This window comes from Dipodomys ordii, unplaced genomic scaffold (genome assembly GCF_000151885.1).
Source record: "Dipodomys ordii isolate 6190 unplaced genomic scaffold, Dord_2.0 Scaffold85, whole genome shotgun sequence".
Taxonomy (NCBI): domain Eukaryota; kingdom Metazoa; phylum Chordata; class Mammalia; order Rodentia; family Heteromyidae; genus Dipodomys; species Dipodomys ordii.
Window position 1 is genome coordinate 5,109,207 of NW_012267301.1, and position 17,249 is coordinate 5,126,455.

Below are 17,249 nucleotides of genomic sequence, written 5' to 3' on the forward strand. Positions count from 1 at the left end.
CATATTGTCTCAATAAGTACTTGTTGAATAAAAAACTACACGAGTTATCGCTTCCATGTACCCAGAAAGTGGAGAAGTTGAAGCATTTGTTTTGTCCCAAGTAAAACCAGGTGTTCTCAGCGAAAGGACAGAATTAGGATGGTGAGTTAGCAGAATCTCATGAGAGAAAAAGAAGGTGTAGCAAAGGCCACATATAAAGTAAGTGGATAGATAACTTTGGGCTGGAATTTAATTTACAAAAGTATAGACACTTTTCTTTGAGTTTTAGTGCCTACAGTAGACCAGCAGGCCACAGCGACCAACAAACTGTCCTGCCAGAGAGTCTTAGATGACCCTATAAAAACAAAAGACATAGTGTAATTGTTCTGGAAACCATGTCAAAGGAGAAGCAGTGGATAGACTAGGTTGTCTCATTCAAAGAAGAAAGAATTTAGAGATAACACAATTTTTTTTTTGGGTCCGGTTGTGGGGCCTGAACTCTGGGCCTGGGCGCTGTCCCTCAGCTCTTCAGCTCAAGGCTAGCGCTCTACCACTTGAGCCACAGCGCCACTTCCGGCTTTTTTCTTTTTGCTTATGTGGTGCTGAGGAATCGAACCCAGGGCCTCAGGCATGCAAGGCAAGCGCTCTACCACTGAGCCACCTTCCCAGCCCCTAGAGATAACACATTTTTAAAAAGATATCATGGAGACAAGAAAACTGAATCAGTCTGAGGTCAAGGATTAGGATAAATAACTGAAAGTTCCCAGGACGGGTTTAAGTTCATATAAAGAATTGTTCTCCTCTATCACAAATATCTAAACCTTGGCTTTATGCCTATTGGTAGGATTCATGGGACTTAAATCATGAGGTGAAAAAAATAATTACTCCTCTCAGTCCTAAGAAGACATGTTTATTCTAGAAAACAATTTCAAGGCCTGGAAAGGCATATTGAGATAACTAAGTAACATATAATTTGCCTTAAAATGGTGATATTCAAAAAACAAAAAATATTGAGCATCAGCAGATGCTCATGCATGCAAACCTAGCTACTCAGAAGGCTGAGATTGGAGGTCTGCAATTTTAAGCCAGAAAAGTCTGCAAAAATCATTTTGAAATTCTCCGATCGGCCTGAAAATGCTCTAACTGGAGATATGGCTCAAGAGGCAGAACACCAGCCTTGCCTGAAAAGCCAAGTGGGAATGACATGCCCTGGTTTCAAGCCCAAGTACTAGCACAAAAATTAAAAACCAGAAAGAGTTCACATACTCATATTCACTACCTAAGACTCACTACTGGATTTCTGTAATGATAAGAATGCTAAAGTGACTTGTGGACTAGAATAATAAGGGCCATCCAATGTCAGTCCCACACAGTGATGTGCTTATATTCATAGGCTTAACAATCAAAACATCAGCTAGAAAATGAAAACAAAAAGAACATTTCAGCTGTTTAGATTCCTAAAGCAGAGACTTGTTTCAATCAGACCAAGATGGTCTGATAGATAGTTTAAGGTGGAAATTATATAGTCTTTAGGGGCCTCCAAAATATCAACAAACATTAGCCACAACAAAAACAAATGATATCATAAGGGCATCCTCTCATCTAATGTGCTTAACAATGAATAAAGGTAGGACATTTTAAGATGACAGAAGGGGCAAGTAGATATATCTATAATCTGCAGGTAATATTGATAAATAGGTATATATAGATATATGCATACATGTATATGTGTGTATATATATGTACATACATATATATGTGTGTATGTATGTATATATATGTATGTATACACACACATACACACACACACACACACACACACACACCTGGAGAGAGAGACAGAAAGAGAGAGAATGACAAAAAGCCCATAAAGTACACTGGATAGAATTAAAAAATTCAATACACTACTTAATTGAGAATTCATAAAAAAAGAACAATGTTGAGAATCTTATCTGAAATTATGTGATCAAATGGTTTCCAACAAAAATGAGATTACATTGCAAAAATGATACTTACAGCCATTTAAAATTCATTTAAAAAATCTGTCGTAATCTATTTACATAATCAAACAATTACATGGATTTTAGATTTTCTAAACTTATATAGAACATTTTCATGGTTGTGAAGACAGGCCACATTTTCATAAGTGACACTGACAATCAAGGAGAAGATTACTAACTTAGACCTAACATTAAAAATGGCTTTTGTTCAGTTGAGATTTTGAAGAACGTGAAAATGTAAAACTCTTAGTAAAGGATATTTCTATGAAGACACATATACACTCATATATCATATATATTATTTCTCATCATATGAATATGTTATAATTATAAGCATTCATAAATATAATACATGTGTATATTTTTATGTATGAGAGATTTATGTATTAATATGTGAAGTATATAACATGTGAAATATATAATATGAAATATATTAAATGTTTTACATAATATATTGTTTACATTATATGTATATATTACATAATATGAATTATATATAATGTATGTATATAATATGTGTATGTATTATATGGAAATAATTCTGGAAGTAAAAAGAGAACTTTTAAAACACTGGACAGGATGTCAACAACAATATTGAATTAAGAATCCTGGTCTGCTGAAGGCTAAGTCACTCTTGAAACTTTGCCACTAAGTACAATTTTATATAAGCTCAATTTGATCTTTGTTAGCAGATATAAAGAAACTGGAATCCCTGTACCTAATGTTCTTTACTTATTGAATGCAAATAGTAATATCATAAGGATTATAATGTTTTTAACAAAACACCACAATGACTGATTCATGGAGCTTTCAAACAATTCTAGCAGTATGAGTTACACTTATTGAGATGATGGTGCTGATGAGATTATTATGTTGATTACTAAATGATAGAGTTAATTAAAACTTCCTCAGATCCAGACACTGGTGGCTCATGCCTATAATCCTAGCTATTTGGGAAGTTCAGATCTGAGGATCTCAATTCAAAGCCAGCTCAGGCAGAAAAATCCATGAGACTCTTGTCTCCAATTAACCAGCAAAAAGTGATAAATGGAGTTGTGATTCAAGTGGTATAGCACCATAATTGAGTGAAAAAGTCAAATGAGAGTGTAAGACCCGGAATTCAAGCTTCAAGACTTGCAATCAAGAACAAAACAACAAAGAAAAAACTACCTTGAGAGACAGAAACAATGCTAATTAAACCAGGCCTTGCAAGACGGGCACAATCTAAACCATTGGGTTTGATTGAATGGTTAACAGTAGAAGGCAGAAAGGGAGTCATTTTTTTAAGTTAGGAGATACTCTGAAGAATAAAAAAGTAAGCTTTAAGATTCAACAATCTAGAAGAGGTCTTCAAATGTCAGGCTAAAGGTGGCAAGCTCTATAGCATTAGTTTGCTATTTTTCTTACTAGGCAAACCTGGGACACAGGCTGAGAAAATCAACAGGTGTCTGGAAAGCACCACCATTCCAGTAGGTTTTTCTCAGTACCCAAGAGATGTTGTCTTAAGTTTTGTCATCCTTCTTCATTCAGGTGAAAAAATTAGTCCTTGAATCAGAGGGTGGTAGCTCATGATTTGTTTGCTTGAGTTGCTAGTAATAGACATTCATAAATATGTACGCAGAGCTGGAAAAGTGAATGGTTAAAGTTTTCCATAAGATTAAGCAATGTAAATATGCCAAATATGACTAATAGTCCCGTACAGTTGCAGGATATCTCCCGTCACAGGCTACTTCAACTTCCAGGAACAATTGTTGATTCTGTCAAGATACTGATCATCTGAAGGGTACATATTGTGTACCATAGCACACTTTTTTCCTTTAGATTCAGACTCAAAGTTCCTAAAATTCACTCTGTTGTAGAAAGAGTCCAGGCTTCATACTAGGCAAGCCTAAATCTGGATGTTGATACATCTGCTGTGTTACCAGAAGGTAACATGACATTGTTACAGAAGAGAGAATGATGATGATAATAGAAGATAAGAACATTATAGAAGATGTAGTGATGGATCGAAGGGGTGGCATTGATCAAGACCCCTCATTCTCATACATTGAAAAGTTGAACTAAAACCCTTTTGTGCAAGTACTCAAAGATAATAGTAATTAATTGATAAATAAGATAAAATACATTTAAAAAAAGATTTCCCATGACATGAACTGTCATTATCAATGGCTATTGGAACCTTCTTACTAGGTACAAAACTACTTAAAAAGTTATTTAAGATGAAGAGGGGAAAAAAACTAAATAACAATAAATGATTAGACCAAAGTCCATGAGGACAGAATCTTCATGTCTCCCCAATGCTCAACTGAGGGCTTTCACATAGTAGGGACCCAATGATTATTTGAATTGTACCTATATTAGAATGAACAAAAGACTAAAGGAATTAATAAATGCCTGTTATATGGAAGACAATAAAGACTCAGAAATGAGCAAGACATAAATTTTCATCCTTGATAAAATCAGTATATATATATATATATATATATGTGTGTGTGTGTATATGTGTGTGTGTCACGTACACATATCATTACTATATTTATAATTCAGTCAAATATTTAGTTATAAATTGTAAGTGCTACCAAACCTAAACAACTAGATTGCACTCACAGCAAATAGATGCTACATAATAACTATATGAATAGGTGTAAAATTTAAATTATTTTACTATCTCTAAAGGATATGACCCAGCATATAATCATAGATTCTAACCTAAATGAAGAAGGAAGAAAGGCAAGACAAGAGGAAAAGAACAGGGAGAAAAAAAAAGCAGCTCTAGGAAAATGACATTTATCATGAACTGTGAAGGTTAAAAGCTTTCATGTTTTTCTTTTCATCCAGTCAAAGAGAATCAGAGAAATGACAATACATCTTGGGAGACTGAGCAAAATGGAAAATGGTGAGCAAAAGGCAGAAGCAGAAAGGAGCCAAATCAGGAAAAGCCTAAGCCCTTCCACAGAGGTTTGCACAATGAGACATTGGAGAAAAGAGGGAACATATTTGTATTCTGTAAAAGACAATTTGTTCTGTGGACAAAGCTTTACTTTGAGGAAGAAACAATTGATGTTAATCAAATATTTAAAGGCAATGGTGGAAAAAAAATAAAGGCAATGACAGAAAGTCAAGGTTGAATGGTGCTGTCATCTTGAATATGATGGTGGGAGATGATTATATCTGCAACTGATTTTATCCTGGACATAGAGCCAAAAAGAGCTTGGTTGAAATTGAATGTACAAAATAGTACATGGCTTAGGGACAGGGAAACATGACAGAGAACACTCAGGCTTAGCTTGAGCAATCAGTACAAAAGTAAGACACTGGTCAACCTGTGGAGGAAAGTACTGGTAGCATACAAAACATGTTAGGGTTAGAAGTAACAATAAGATGACCAAATGAAAATGGCAAGAAAGCACTTACTATGTGCCAAACAGCTCTTCCTGGCCTGAGTCTTCATGTCATGTTCTGCTTTTCTATCACTGTCTACCAGCTATAAAGACACCTTGGCTGTTTCTCAGAGCACATCGGCTGATTTCTGGCTTATATACTTTGCCTTTTCCTCAACCTGGGATGGACATGTTGGAATGTCAGTTGACAATACCCTCTCTGACCACTTCCTCATAAAATATCTCCCACATCTCCATCTTCTCTAGAATTTTCACCACGATCTTTCCTATAATCTGATCTATTATACTACACTTTGTTATTTTTCCTTTGTTTCTGTCCCCTCAGATAAGATGCCTAGAAGCTCTATGAAGACTTAGACTCTATCATTTCTATTTACTAATACATCTGAAGAGGTGAGTAGTGTTAACCTGCCAAATGGATTCTAGCAGAAGACACAGACTTCCAGGTCAGAAACCAAGGTCTAAATCATTCTTGCTGGTTTCCAGAACTCTAGTTTCCATAGGACATTGTGAAAAAGATTAGGGACGCCTGCATTCCTGCAATACCTGTGCAGAAGATGCAATGTATTACAAAAAGAGGAAACTAGACCTGGTTTAAAAAAGTGTATCTTTTTTTTAAAGGGCAGTAAACATCTTTGAGGTTTTCCCTGGGAAGTGATATGCTTATTCATTCTAGACAGTAAACAAAACTACCCTGGATAGAAAAAAAAGGAGATGCTATTTTAATTTTTCAAATCTGTTTGTTTCCTAACTTCTTTTTCTGGAAAAAGTAAATTGAAACAGAGGTGATTGATGTCTCTACTCTAAAGACATGCAGGAGCACAGGAAGAATACAGAAGTCTTCTAACACCACATGGCTCTCTGTGCAGGGCTTTGAGTGATCATTCCCTGATTATTTCAATTTCCACATAAATAGATTGAGGCACAGGTAAACAGATCAAACTCGCTAACTGGAGCTGTTTCCCTAACTGAATCTGGGCCAATTCTCTGCTTTCACCTCTTGCATGCAGGTGATATTACCTAGGCCTGGATGCCAGACTTTGAGACAGTCAATCAGTAATCAAGGACACGTGTTACATGGTGCAGCAGGTGGAGCCTGCATTACCACCTGTTTATATGGCCCTCCAGTCCCAGGTTCTGCAGAGAAGCAGCAGGTTCAGTACAGTTTGCAACTGACCTTTGGACATAAACTACAACAATGAAGGTGGCAAGGATCTTTCTTCTCAGTGCCTTGGCTCTGTTCAGTCTATGGGGTAGGTGTTTTTTTAAAAAAATATTTTTCAGATTTGGTAACATTTTTGGATTTTTTGCTTTACTGAACACACTACAATCTGGAAATCTGACATGGCTCTGTCTTGCTATGACAATCTAGTCTTAGCTCATCTTTCAGTCCTCACTAGATGAAATAAGAGCAGGAATTGCAGAAGGAAAGGAAAATAACTAATATAAGGAAAACCAGTCAAGTAAGACGTGCTTGTGAACTGAAAGGTTTGGCTCTAGGGAAGCCAACACTTTGTTAGGGTTATAGTAGAGATTTTTTTTTCTTTTTTCTTAAATACCTTACTATCACTACAGATGCTTATGGCCAATTTACACAATTGAAATTCTCATGAGATTCCATGAAATAGACAAAGAACCGGCTGTCAGTTATACCACATAAAAGGCATAGGTTGTCTGATTTTTTTTTTAGTTTTTCATCTGCAAAATGTCTGGAGGGAAAACTTTTTACTTGAAATAGATGGCATTACATAAATCCCCAAATCTCATCTTGAAAATAGTGAAGACTCAGAATTGAGATCAGTTTCCTTTGTCATTGGAAATTATTAACATTTTTAACTTCATCTTTAATTTAGCAGAATAATACTCTGAGAGCCAAGTCAGCACTTTGCTACAAAAGTAAAGAATATCATTTGTGGTATTTGTTAAATATTTACAAGAAGAAATGTCTTTCTGTCTCCTCAGGCATATTAATTAATATAAATATCTCTGGTGAGCACCTGTTGATCAATTTTCATAATTACATAAATTATGAAAACCAATGGGAACTAGGTACCAGTGGCTCATTGCTTGTAATTCTAGCTACTCAAGAGGCAGAGATCTGATTATCATGGTTCAAAGCCATTCCAGGCAGAAAAGTCTGTGAGACTCTTACCTCTAATTAGCCAGCAAAAATCTAGAAGTAGAGCTATGGCTCCAATGGTAGAGTGCTGCCTTGAGCAAAAGAAAAGTAATCCTACAACAACAATTAAAAGAAAACTGTGCCCTGGTCTCTCTGAGACTGCTGATACTAAAATTAAACCTATTATCATTTATATTTCCTCCAATGGGTTTGCTTTTTTTTCCCCTTACCTGATGCATCAAGACCTGCTGGTTTGGGGAAAATACAATGTCTATTTTGACTATTCATAAATTCAGAAAAGGCACTTGGACCTGTAATCAGTCAGTGTAATGTAGCTGTGGGAAAAAGGTCTTAAGAAACTGATGGTGAGTTGGCAAAAGAACCCAATTGTTAACATTGCATATGTAAGATGGAGTTACATCAGAAAGTCTGGTTGCTGCTGCTGTTGCTAACATTTCACAACTACGTATATAAATCATCTAAATCTCTATCCATAAACCTGGACAAAGATGCTTAGTCTTCACTAATTATGTGAACAAAAGTCCAGTGGCTGTTTGTGATAATGATAGCAAGCATTCCAAGGATATTTGCTAGCTACTTAATTGACCTAATATAGTATTTCAATTATTTAGCATCATTTAACTATTTAGTATCTTTTTAATGGTTTGGGGATTTGAAATCAGGGCGTACAATTATTCTAAGGGCTTGCACATTTAGCTGGTGCTCTACCTGTGAACCACATCTTCAACCCAGCTTCTTGACCATGTTTTGTTTGTTTGGTTGTTTTTTTGAGGATGGAGTCTCACAAAATTTTCCACCTTCAAACTATGTTTTACCGAATCTCAAACCTCTAAATAGCTAAAAATACTGACATCAGACATAATCAAATTTTTGTTTAACTTTTTCAAGATGAAAGAGGATGAAGTGAAAAGGTACAAGTAGAAGTTAAAGTGGCAAGTAGAAGCTGGTAACCAACAGGTCACAGTCTTTGGTGAAAACAATGTTTTCCCCTGATGAATATATCTGCCTTCATCCTTTTTAGGAAGCAACTTAACATGTCTGACTTATGTTTTCTAGGTAATGCTACAGCCAACTCCCTAGGGAGAAAGGTAAAGAGAAATTTATCTTCTTTTTTAATTTCTCAGGATAAATCCGTTTGATCCCACTATAACTAAAGTTTAGCAGCCACCTTTCGATTTAGCCTCCAATCAAGAGTCAGAAAGGTAGGGAGGTTAAACCTGTGAGAGGCAGCTCTCCCATGCTAATATTTCTATCTTAAAGGTCAAGTTCACAAATGTGTAGACACATTCTATGCGGTTGTCTGATGCTGCAAAAGAGTTTTCACATATAGCTATGAAGAGTTTGGGGTGGAATCTTCTCGAAGTAGCCCTTCCTTCTTAAGCGCTCAAGTTCCACTCCAGCCCATTTGACCACATTGTTATAAGGTTCTCCTGATTATAAAAGATGCAGCTCTGACTTATAATGAAGAACAGAAATGGTAAAATAAGTGCTTCCTTGGAAAAATATTTAGATCAGATCTAATTTTTCCATGTTTTCCCTTTTTTGTCTCAAAAGTTGTTAGGTACCAGTGGCTAATGCCTTTAATCCTAGCTACTAAAGAGGAGGAGATATGAGAATTACAATTGGTAAGGCAGTCCAGGAAAGAAATTCCATAAGATTCTTATTTCTAAACCACCAAAAAGCTAGAAGCTGAGCTTTGTCTCATATTGTAGTGTTCCAGCATTGAGTAAAAAGGCTAGGAGACAGCACCTAAGTCCTGAGCTCAAGCCTCAGAATGGGTACACATCCAAAAAAAAAGTATCATAAATTTGGAGGCCAGAGGAACAATTGCCTTCTTTTTGTGCACTTATGTCTAGAGAGAGGCAATTGATAAAACTCAAGAGTGAATACATTATTCTACTTGTAATGTGTTATGAAGAAGTTCTGGTACCATTAGTAACACAACCTAGTAAGACAGATGAGAGACTGTGCCCAGGTTAATGGTTACTTTTAGCCAGGAAGAGCAAATGAGTGTTAGCAAAAAAATATCTGGTGGGAGATGTAGTAGAATGAAGTGATTAAAAACTAAAGCTCAGGATTTGAAGTAACTGCCTTTAAGTTCTGGATCCAGGTATTACTATCTGTGTGGCTTTGGGTTTTTCAACACTTTGTACCTCATTGTCTTCACTTGAAAAAGAGGGGAATAATAAAAATAGTAATCATCAGCATAATAATATAATAATAATAATAAAAGTTTGCATTGTAATTATGAGATAGATCAATGAAGAAATAATTGACATTTTTATTGAGGAGTGAGAGTTTTGAATGTTCGTCATTAACAGTTTATTTACTTAGATCAAAACATAAAAGCCTGTGGGACAGTGCACAGTTTGAAGCAGTCATTTGATGACTGTTAGCTTTCATTGGTATAGAGGAAGCACAGTACAAAGACTGCAGCAATGAGAGATACCCAGGAACTTCACGTGCTTTAGGAAAGACCAGTGTGAGTGGATTAAAATGCATCAGGAGGAGCATGTTCCAAAAAGCACCTGAACTGGGAGAAGTCAGTGCCTGGATTAACTGTGGTCTTGTGCCTTATCTGACTGGTCTTATGAACAACCCACAATAGTCCGATCTCATAGAAGGTAAGGTGAAATCATTCCCACTTCACAGTTGAAGTGACTGAGATTCAGGGAGGAAGCCAGCAGATTCACCAATCTCACACAGCTTGGACACAGCAGCAGAATGTGTTTAGACTCGGTTTCCTGACTTCAGATCCCTTCCTTGTCTTAGAATACTCCGTGCCACTCTTACAGTTACAGTCATGTCCCCAAAGAGATTAAAGCCATCTTCATATTTTGCTGTGAATACAGAGAATGGATAGTGATGGAAAATAATGATGTTTCATTACTTTTTTAAGGCTAATTGTAATGAAGAAAATACTGGCTGCCCCAGGATATATCAGCCTGTCTGTGGCACGGATGGAACTACTTATTCCAACGAATGTATGCTATGTGATGAAAATAGGTGAGTACAAACACTGACTTGTAATACACATTTTAATTCACGGGCTTCAAACCTTTACATATTTCATTTTTCTAAAGCCAAATCCAGAATGCTAACAGCACAAATTGTTTCCACCTTTCCTATAGTTGATAGGATCATGTAATCTAAAAATCACTATTGATTAAAAACCACATATTTTCATAGCAAAACAGTACATCACTTGAAATTTTTAAATCCTGTATACATAAAACACCTTTAAGTTTAACAAATAATTTTTGTGATACCAATGATTATATTTGCCCAAGCCCCCAAATACATAAATTTGTACTAGGTAAATATGATGAATAAAAATATTTTCTGTTAGCTCAGGCTTATAATCCTGAGTATTCAGAAGGCTGAGATCTGAGGCTCAAGGATCAAAGCCAGTCTGGGCAGAAAAGTCCCCATGAGACTCTTCTATCCAAATAACCACTTAAAAATTGGAAGTGGGCCTGTGGCTCAAAGTGAGAGTGGTAGACTTGGGAAAACAGCCCAGGGAAAGTGCCCAGGCCCTGAGTTCAAGCTCTATCAGTGACAAATATAAATGCAACTATACATATGTGTGGATGTGTGTATTTGCATCATGTTCATTTATGGCTATGAGAGCCAAATTAATGAAGGTTATTTTTTTCTGAAATGCCCATAATTGGGTAAAGGGAACCAGCAATAAACCTCCAGAGGAATAGATTTCCTGAAAGTTTTATCTCTCATTCAACAATCATATACTTATTATGAAGGGTCATAGGAACATGTAAGACAATTTCTTCTCTTTTAACTTATAGCAGATGCCAAGAGAAAAAAATAAGTAAAATATTATAGAGATAAAACATAAATAGCAATGTCTTTTTATTAAAGGATTCAAGAAAGGATTCATGAAAAGAATATCATTTTTAACAGGGGTCTACACTTTAGCAACACAGAATAAAATCATAGTCCAGGTTAATAAAACTGTGAGACAATCAAAACAAAAGAGGTTCCACAAGTGTTCTAGAAAACATTTGGTTATTCTGGGACTGACTTGATATTGAAAATGTTGACTTAGGCTCAAATAATTGTACATTTCTATTATTCCACAGGATGAATTTCCTCCTCTGAGTCTGTTTAAAGTCTTAGAGTGTAGCCAGGATTTGCAAAAGTACATCTCCAGATATATTTCAGTGTCCTAAAGTTCCAAACCCAAAGCTTCCGCTTTCTGGTGAATATGTTTCCACCTTAAACATATGTAAAAAGCAGTATGCCACTTGTTACTTTTCTCATGACCTATGTTGTTGACATTAAGATCAAACTTCATTATTTCCATCCAAAGGGAGGAATAAGTGACAGAACAGCTTCAGTGTGGGAAATTTCCAATTGCAAAAGATCAAAAGATAGACTATTTAGAGTAAAACATTGGGAAAATACCATTGGAGGGCTGGGTTACCTTAATATCATGGTTTTATTGTTTGAAATCTGTGTAAATAGAGAGCAACATTTGAATCCCAGAAAATATAACAATCTTCCTGTAAGAAAATTTAGGTCTTCCCTAAGAACATTTAGGTCTAGGGACAAATTTGGTTTTTCTAAACATAACACTTTTCTTAAGGTTCTGTACTGCATCTATTTTTATTGCCGATTAAAAGCTCCAAACAAACCACTGCATAGAAACTAGAGCAAGGTTCTGAGCCTTTGTGATGGCTTTTGTTGTTAAACAGGGGCCTACATATGGTAGCCTCCTCATTATTAGGTGTCTGGCAAAGATATTTGTTAAGGTATTGCTCCATTTCTTCCATGCTTTCTTAGGAAATTTGTATTGGTAAGTTCTTTTGTAAGCCATCACTATCCAACAGGACCTTTTGTAATGATAAAAATCTTAGACAAGTTCATTAGAGAGAGTATAAGAAATAGTAAGTTTGATCTGCACCAATGTGTCTGTATACAAGACAAGTCACACACACACACACACACACACACACACACACACACACAGAAATGCCTCTCTATCTGTGCTAATGCAAGCCACTAACCACAATACACTAACTGTTAGAATTTAACTGTGGTTAGGACAACTGAGAAACTAAATTTTTAAATACCACTTGGCTTTTAATTCTGATTTAGTCTAATGTGGACAGTGAGCATGTTGAATTACTGTGAAGAGCACAGCCATAAAGAACAGGTCAGCCCCTGTGCTCTGTTAGTTGTTTCTGCTTATGTATGGAACTGATTTGGAAAACAGGATACTGAGATGTTAATTCTCATTAGACAAGAAGCATTTAAATTTCTTTGCTTCCTGTGTATAACTAATATGAACTAAAAATCTCTTAAAATGAATCATTGGGGGTCAGGACAATGTACAAACAAAAATGTATGAGTGGCAGGTGTTCTCTGGTGAAAGAGAAATAGAAGACTGCTTGCAAACCTACTGGTTTATTCCAAGAAAGGATGATATATATATATATATATATATATATATATGTATATGTATATATATGTATGTATGTATGTATGTATGTATGGAAACAATCTTAAGAGAAATGACTTCAGAATTCAGGAATATTTAGCTTAGAAAAGAAGAAAAACTGATTTAAGAAAGGTACTATGGGGAGAGGAGAGTGGAAAAGTGATCTGTAGGGAGGGGAAGATGCTTACAACTGACTGAGATAGGGAGGTGATCCTTTTTGTGAGACCTCTATGATTTGGATACCCATTTTCCTACAATGAAATGTCCAACAGCTAGCAGATACTGCCACAGCCAAAGCTGCTTAGTAGCTAGGGCCCTAGCCCTAAGGACAAAAGAGGCAACAATGGATTTGAGATTAATTTCAAAGACCTAGTACAACACCCACTCAATCTATAAAAATGGTAAGTACTTTTTCTCTCCTAATGTATTCCTAGTGAATATAATAGCAATCAACAAATATTTGTTGAATAAGTAAATAAGACCAAGATAGAGAAGTCAGAACAAATACTTAATGCTCTCTATTTAAAATAAATCTGATCTTTTTCTTTGTCTTTCAGCCACTTTTTTTGTCAGGAAAGTTTAAACTGATACTTTTTTCAATCTCTTCTACAGAAAGCGCCAGGTTCCTGTCCTCATTCAAAAATCGGGGCCTTGCTGAAGACTTGAAACTTAAGGCCCCCTTGATGGCTGGGGAGCCTGATAATTGAATAAATGCACATGAATATACCTTGTTTCTTTCATATGTTGTTTGTTTCCTCAAAATCATATGTGTTTATACTGAGGACTCAGGCAAAACTCAGGCAGGAAAGTCCTTGAAACTCTTACCTCCAATTAATCACCAGAAAACCAGAAGTGACGCTGTGGCTCAAGTGGTATAGCATTAGCCTTGAGCTGAAGCACTGAGGGACAGCGCCCAGACCCAGAATTCAAGCCCCACAACCAAAAACAAACAAACAAAGAATAGTTGGAAAACTTGCACTCCAGAAATGCATTACTTGCTTTATTCCATTGGTTGAAACAGTCCCTTTAGGTTTCTGTGAGAGTTAAGTGAGTATCTGCTGTAGTGGGCACAGTTCTGTCTATGCACATGGACATAGTGCATACAATTTAGTCCTTGAATAGCCCTGTGGTCTAATTATGCTGGTGATGTTCTTGGCAAACAATGTGGCAGAGTTATAACTCAGGTCTAACCTCAAGTCTAATGCCACTTCTTTGAAACTACAATTTCCTCCCTTGAATATTCATTCTTTAGAGACTCTAAATAATATCTTGGGATATTTTTTGTGTGTATTTATATGCAGTGATAACAAAGAAGGTACAAATAATGAAGTGTCCCTTAAAGTGTGTGTGGGGGGAATCTGAGAGGAGGGTGGGGGAGAGGAAGAAGGAGGAAGGAAAGAGGGAGGGGAAGTGAGAGGGGGAGGGGGAGGAAAGGAAGGGATAAGAGAGGGAAAGGAAGGGGGAGGAGGAGAGGGAGGGAAATGAGAAAGAAAAGCAATTTTAAATCCCAATTTCTGCAAATTAGAGAGATGGACATATGATTAGGACCATCTGAGATGTGTTAGGAAGCCTCCTACAATGGGAGCCGAGTGTCAACTACATGAGAAATGATAAGTGCCAAGCTATTCTTACACTTTTGAAACAAAACACAGTTATCAGCCACTCACTCATTCCTTGGGATGTTCAAGATGTACATGCCTTGTGATTCACCTCTGACCACTAGAGGATGCTGTAGGCTACAAAGTGACTCATCCTGACCCATCTCTCCCAAGCCCATGCTAACAACAGTTAGTTAGGGTTGCAAGATGGCTCCCTGTGATGCTAGAGGACACTTGAAGGGCAGCCTGGTATTAAGGAAATTTTCCATGGTAAATAATATTAATAATAATAATAATTTAATTACTGAAGGATATAATTGTCATGTCTAATTGGACCATTCTTCAAGATCAGAAAAGAAAAAAGTTGAAAATTATAAGCAGAAACAAGACAGACATAAAACCCAGAATCCTTTATCTACTTCTATTGGCTCCTCTGTTTGCCTTGACAATCAGAAAGCATGTGGATACCAGGTCCATGTTTTCTTGTTAAATTTCAAAAGGCATCATTTTCAAAACAGAATGTGTTTAGAATATAGGAGATTATATAAGATAAGAATGTGAAACTTTATTCTACCATAAGTGATGAGGATGTAGGAAAATTAGGCTGCCCAAAAGAACACTGCCAAAACTCAGTGGATCTTGCTAAGCAATGCATGGGATGAAAATGTGAACTATGAAAACAGAAATGCTGTCCCTTTTCACTTTCTATCCCAGGCTTGACGTTAGTATCTAGCACCTTTTTGTTGTGAACAAGAAGGGTAAACTAAAACCTTCTTCTTGGACCCAAACACTAGCATGTAGATGAAGTGGGTATGGATTCAAAAGAGGCTGACTTGGGGTTGGTGAGAATGTATGGTATAACACCTACGGGGCTCTGATTTAGAATGCCAAGGCTTAACTCTGGTTCTAAACATATGTCCTGGTATAAATCAGAGACTTTCTCGGATTTCAATCCTCCTCTGAAATAAGGGGATAGGAATAGCCATTTCTTTCTAATACAATTATCTCAATGCCTGTCATTGTTAGTGCTCAAGAAGTACTGGCTGTTGTTCTTGTTAGTTAATGTTATTCATCTTGTAACCCTTTTAGCTCACTTAAAAGGAAATTGGTTTTCTGCTATATGAACATTTCCATGACAGAAAAATTTCTTCCAGTAACAATAAGGACTTAGATGCTGCTTTTTCTAAAATGCACTGACTTTCAATTTAGGCACGCAAGTAACTAAATGCAGAACAACACCATGGCCTCTCTGCCTTGTTTTGTATCTGTCTCCTTTACTTTGGGTCAGATTCTTGACTGATTATGCATGTTGTCATGACAACCAATTTAGGAGTGTCTATCTAAAACCTGGTAATACACAGTTAATTAGTCTAAGGTTTCCTTATCTTGTTCTCCCTCCCTTTATCACTAAAAATGTTATGAAATGAGTAACTGAACTCCTGTCATCTTTTCTACCATCCTATTTTTTAAGATTCCTGGGAAGGCGCCTGGACATCTTTTTGTTGCCCTACACCTTTGAACGCCTTAGATTCAAGGAAAAGGGAGCCTCATAGGCAACCTGAACAATGGTGAGGACTCTCCCCAACAAGGAGATGCAATTACCCCATGATGGGAACCGAGGCAGCACTCCTAAGCAGAAACAGCCATCTGGTGAGAACTGCAGAATTTTCTCCAAAAGTGGTAATGATGATGGTGACTCCGGTCTCACCTCATTGAAACAACATTGAAACAATGACTGACTCTTAAGAGGCAACCAAAAAGATGCTTTTGCTGGGCCTCGTGAATTAACTGAAGTCCCCTATTGTGTATCTGTGCTCTTTGGTCTGAGCTATTCTCTGCCCACAGTTCCCTTTCAATCACCTTAGGTGCCTGGAAAGACCAGATTCACCACTAAACATCTCATATGGAAGGCAAAGTGCTTCTCACATAGGCAATGCTTTCTTCTTATCACCTTAAAGAATACAGTAAATAAAAAAAAAACTGAGCAGACCATCTTGCTCCTGCTCTGTTCCAGAAATGAAGTGATAACTTCTCCAGAACTCTTGCAAGAACAAAGGCTGAGAAATGGTCACACTTATGACAAGGGATACATTTATGACTTGGGACTCCCTATGTATACCTTTTTTTACCCCTGTCCTAATTCTTTATATTTAATGTATAGCCAATGTCTGTGCCTCTGAAAATATACTGAAGATACACCGATGTGCTATCTTTTCATAGCTGTCTTATACTAAATCTTTTTTTGTCAGTGGTGGGTCATGAACTCAGGGCCTAAGTGCAGTCTCTGAGCTCTTTTTTTAAATTTTATTGTGAGAATACCGTACAGAGGAGTTACAGTTACATGGGCAAGATAACGAGTACATTCTTATCAAGCATTGTTGCCTCCTCTTTATTTCCCCTTCCCATCCCTTCCCATCCTCCCCCCTGCACCCCCAACCCGATCCCCCCACCACCACCAAAGTTGTAAAGTTCGTTTTTTGACATAATGACTTGTACATCTCATTGTTGCAATGAGTCCACCTGTATCCCTATCTAAACAATTTGTTTTTGACCTTCCCTTCCACAAATTATAACAACATCAAATACAGTGAAAGCAGGGGTTATACTGTGGGGGAGGGACATACAAAGCAACATAGAAATCATCTTATAAATATGTTAGAAACAATTGCA

At 36.7% G+C, this 17,249-nt stretch overlaps 1 protein-coding gene across 1 annotated transcript; it reads left to right on the plus strand.

Annotated features, from left to right (window-relative positions):
- The first annotated feature begins 6,536 nt into the window (after positions 1 to 6,536).
- On the plus strand, positions 6,537 to 13,707 carry Spink1 (serine peptidase inhibitor, Kazal type 1). The gene is made up of 4 exons (XM_013025540.1): positions 6,537 to 6,633; positions 8,577 to 8,608; positions 10,420 to 10,526; positions 13,594 to 13,707. Exons 1-4 carry the CDS (start codon positions 6,579 to 6,581, stop codon positions 13,637 to 13,639), a joined length of 240 nt encoding a protein of 79 aa, XP_012880994.1. The 5' UTR covers positions 6,537 to 6,578; the 3' UTR covers positions 13,640 to 13,707.
- The last annotated feature ends 3,542 nt before the right edge of the window (positions 13,708 to 17,249 follow it).

Bases quoted from the DNA above. Each gene is read 5' to 3' on its own strand.
- Spink1 (XM_013025540.1), top strand. From the start codon at position 6,579: ATGAAGGTGGCAAGGATCTTTCTTCTCAGTGCCTTGGCTCTGTTCAGT. The intron at 8,609-10,419 runs GTAAAGAGAAAT...TACTTTTTTAAG, and splicing joins CCAACTCCCTAGGGAGAAAG to GCTAATTGTAATGAAGAAAA. The intron at 10,527-13,593 runs GTGAGTACAAAC...TCTCTTCTACAG, and splicing joins ATGCTATGTGATGAAAATAG to AAAGCGCCAGGTTCCTGTCC.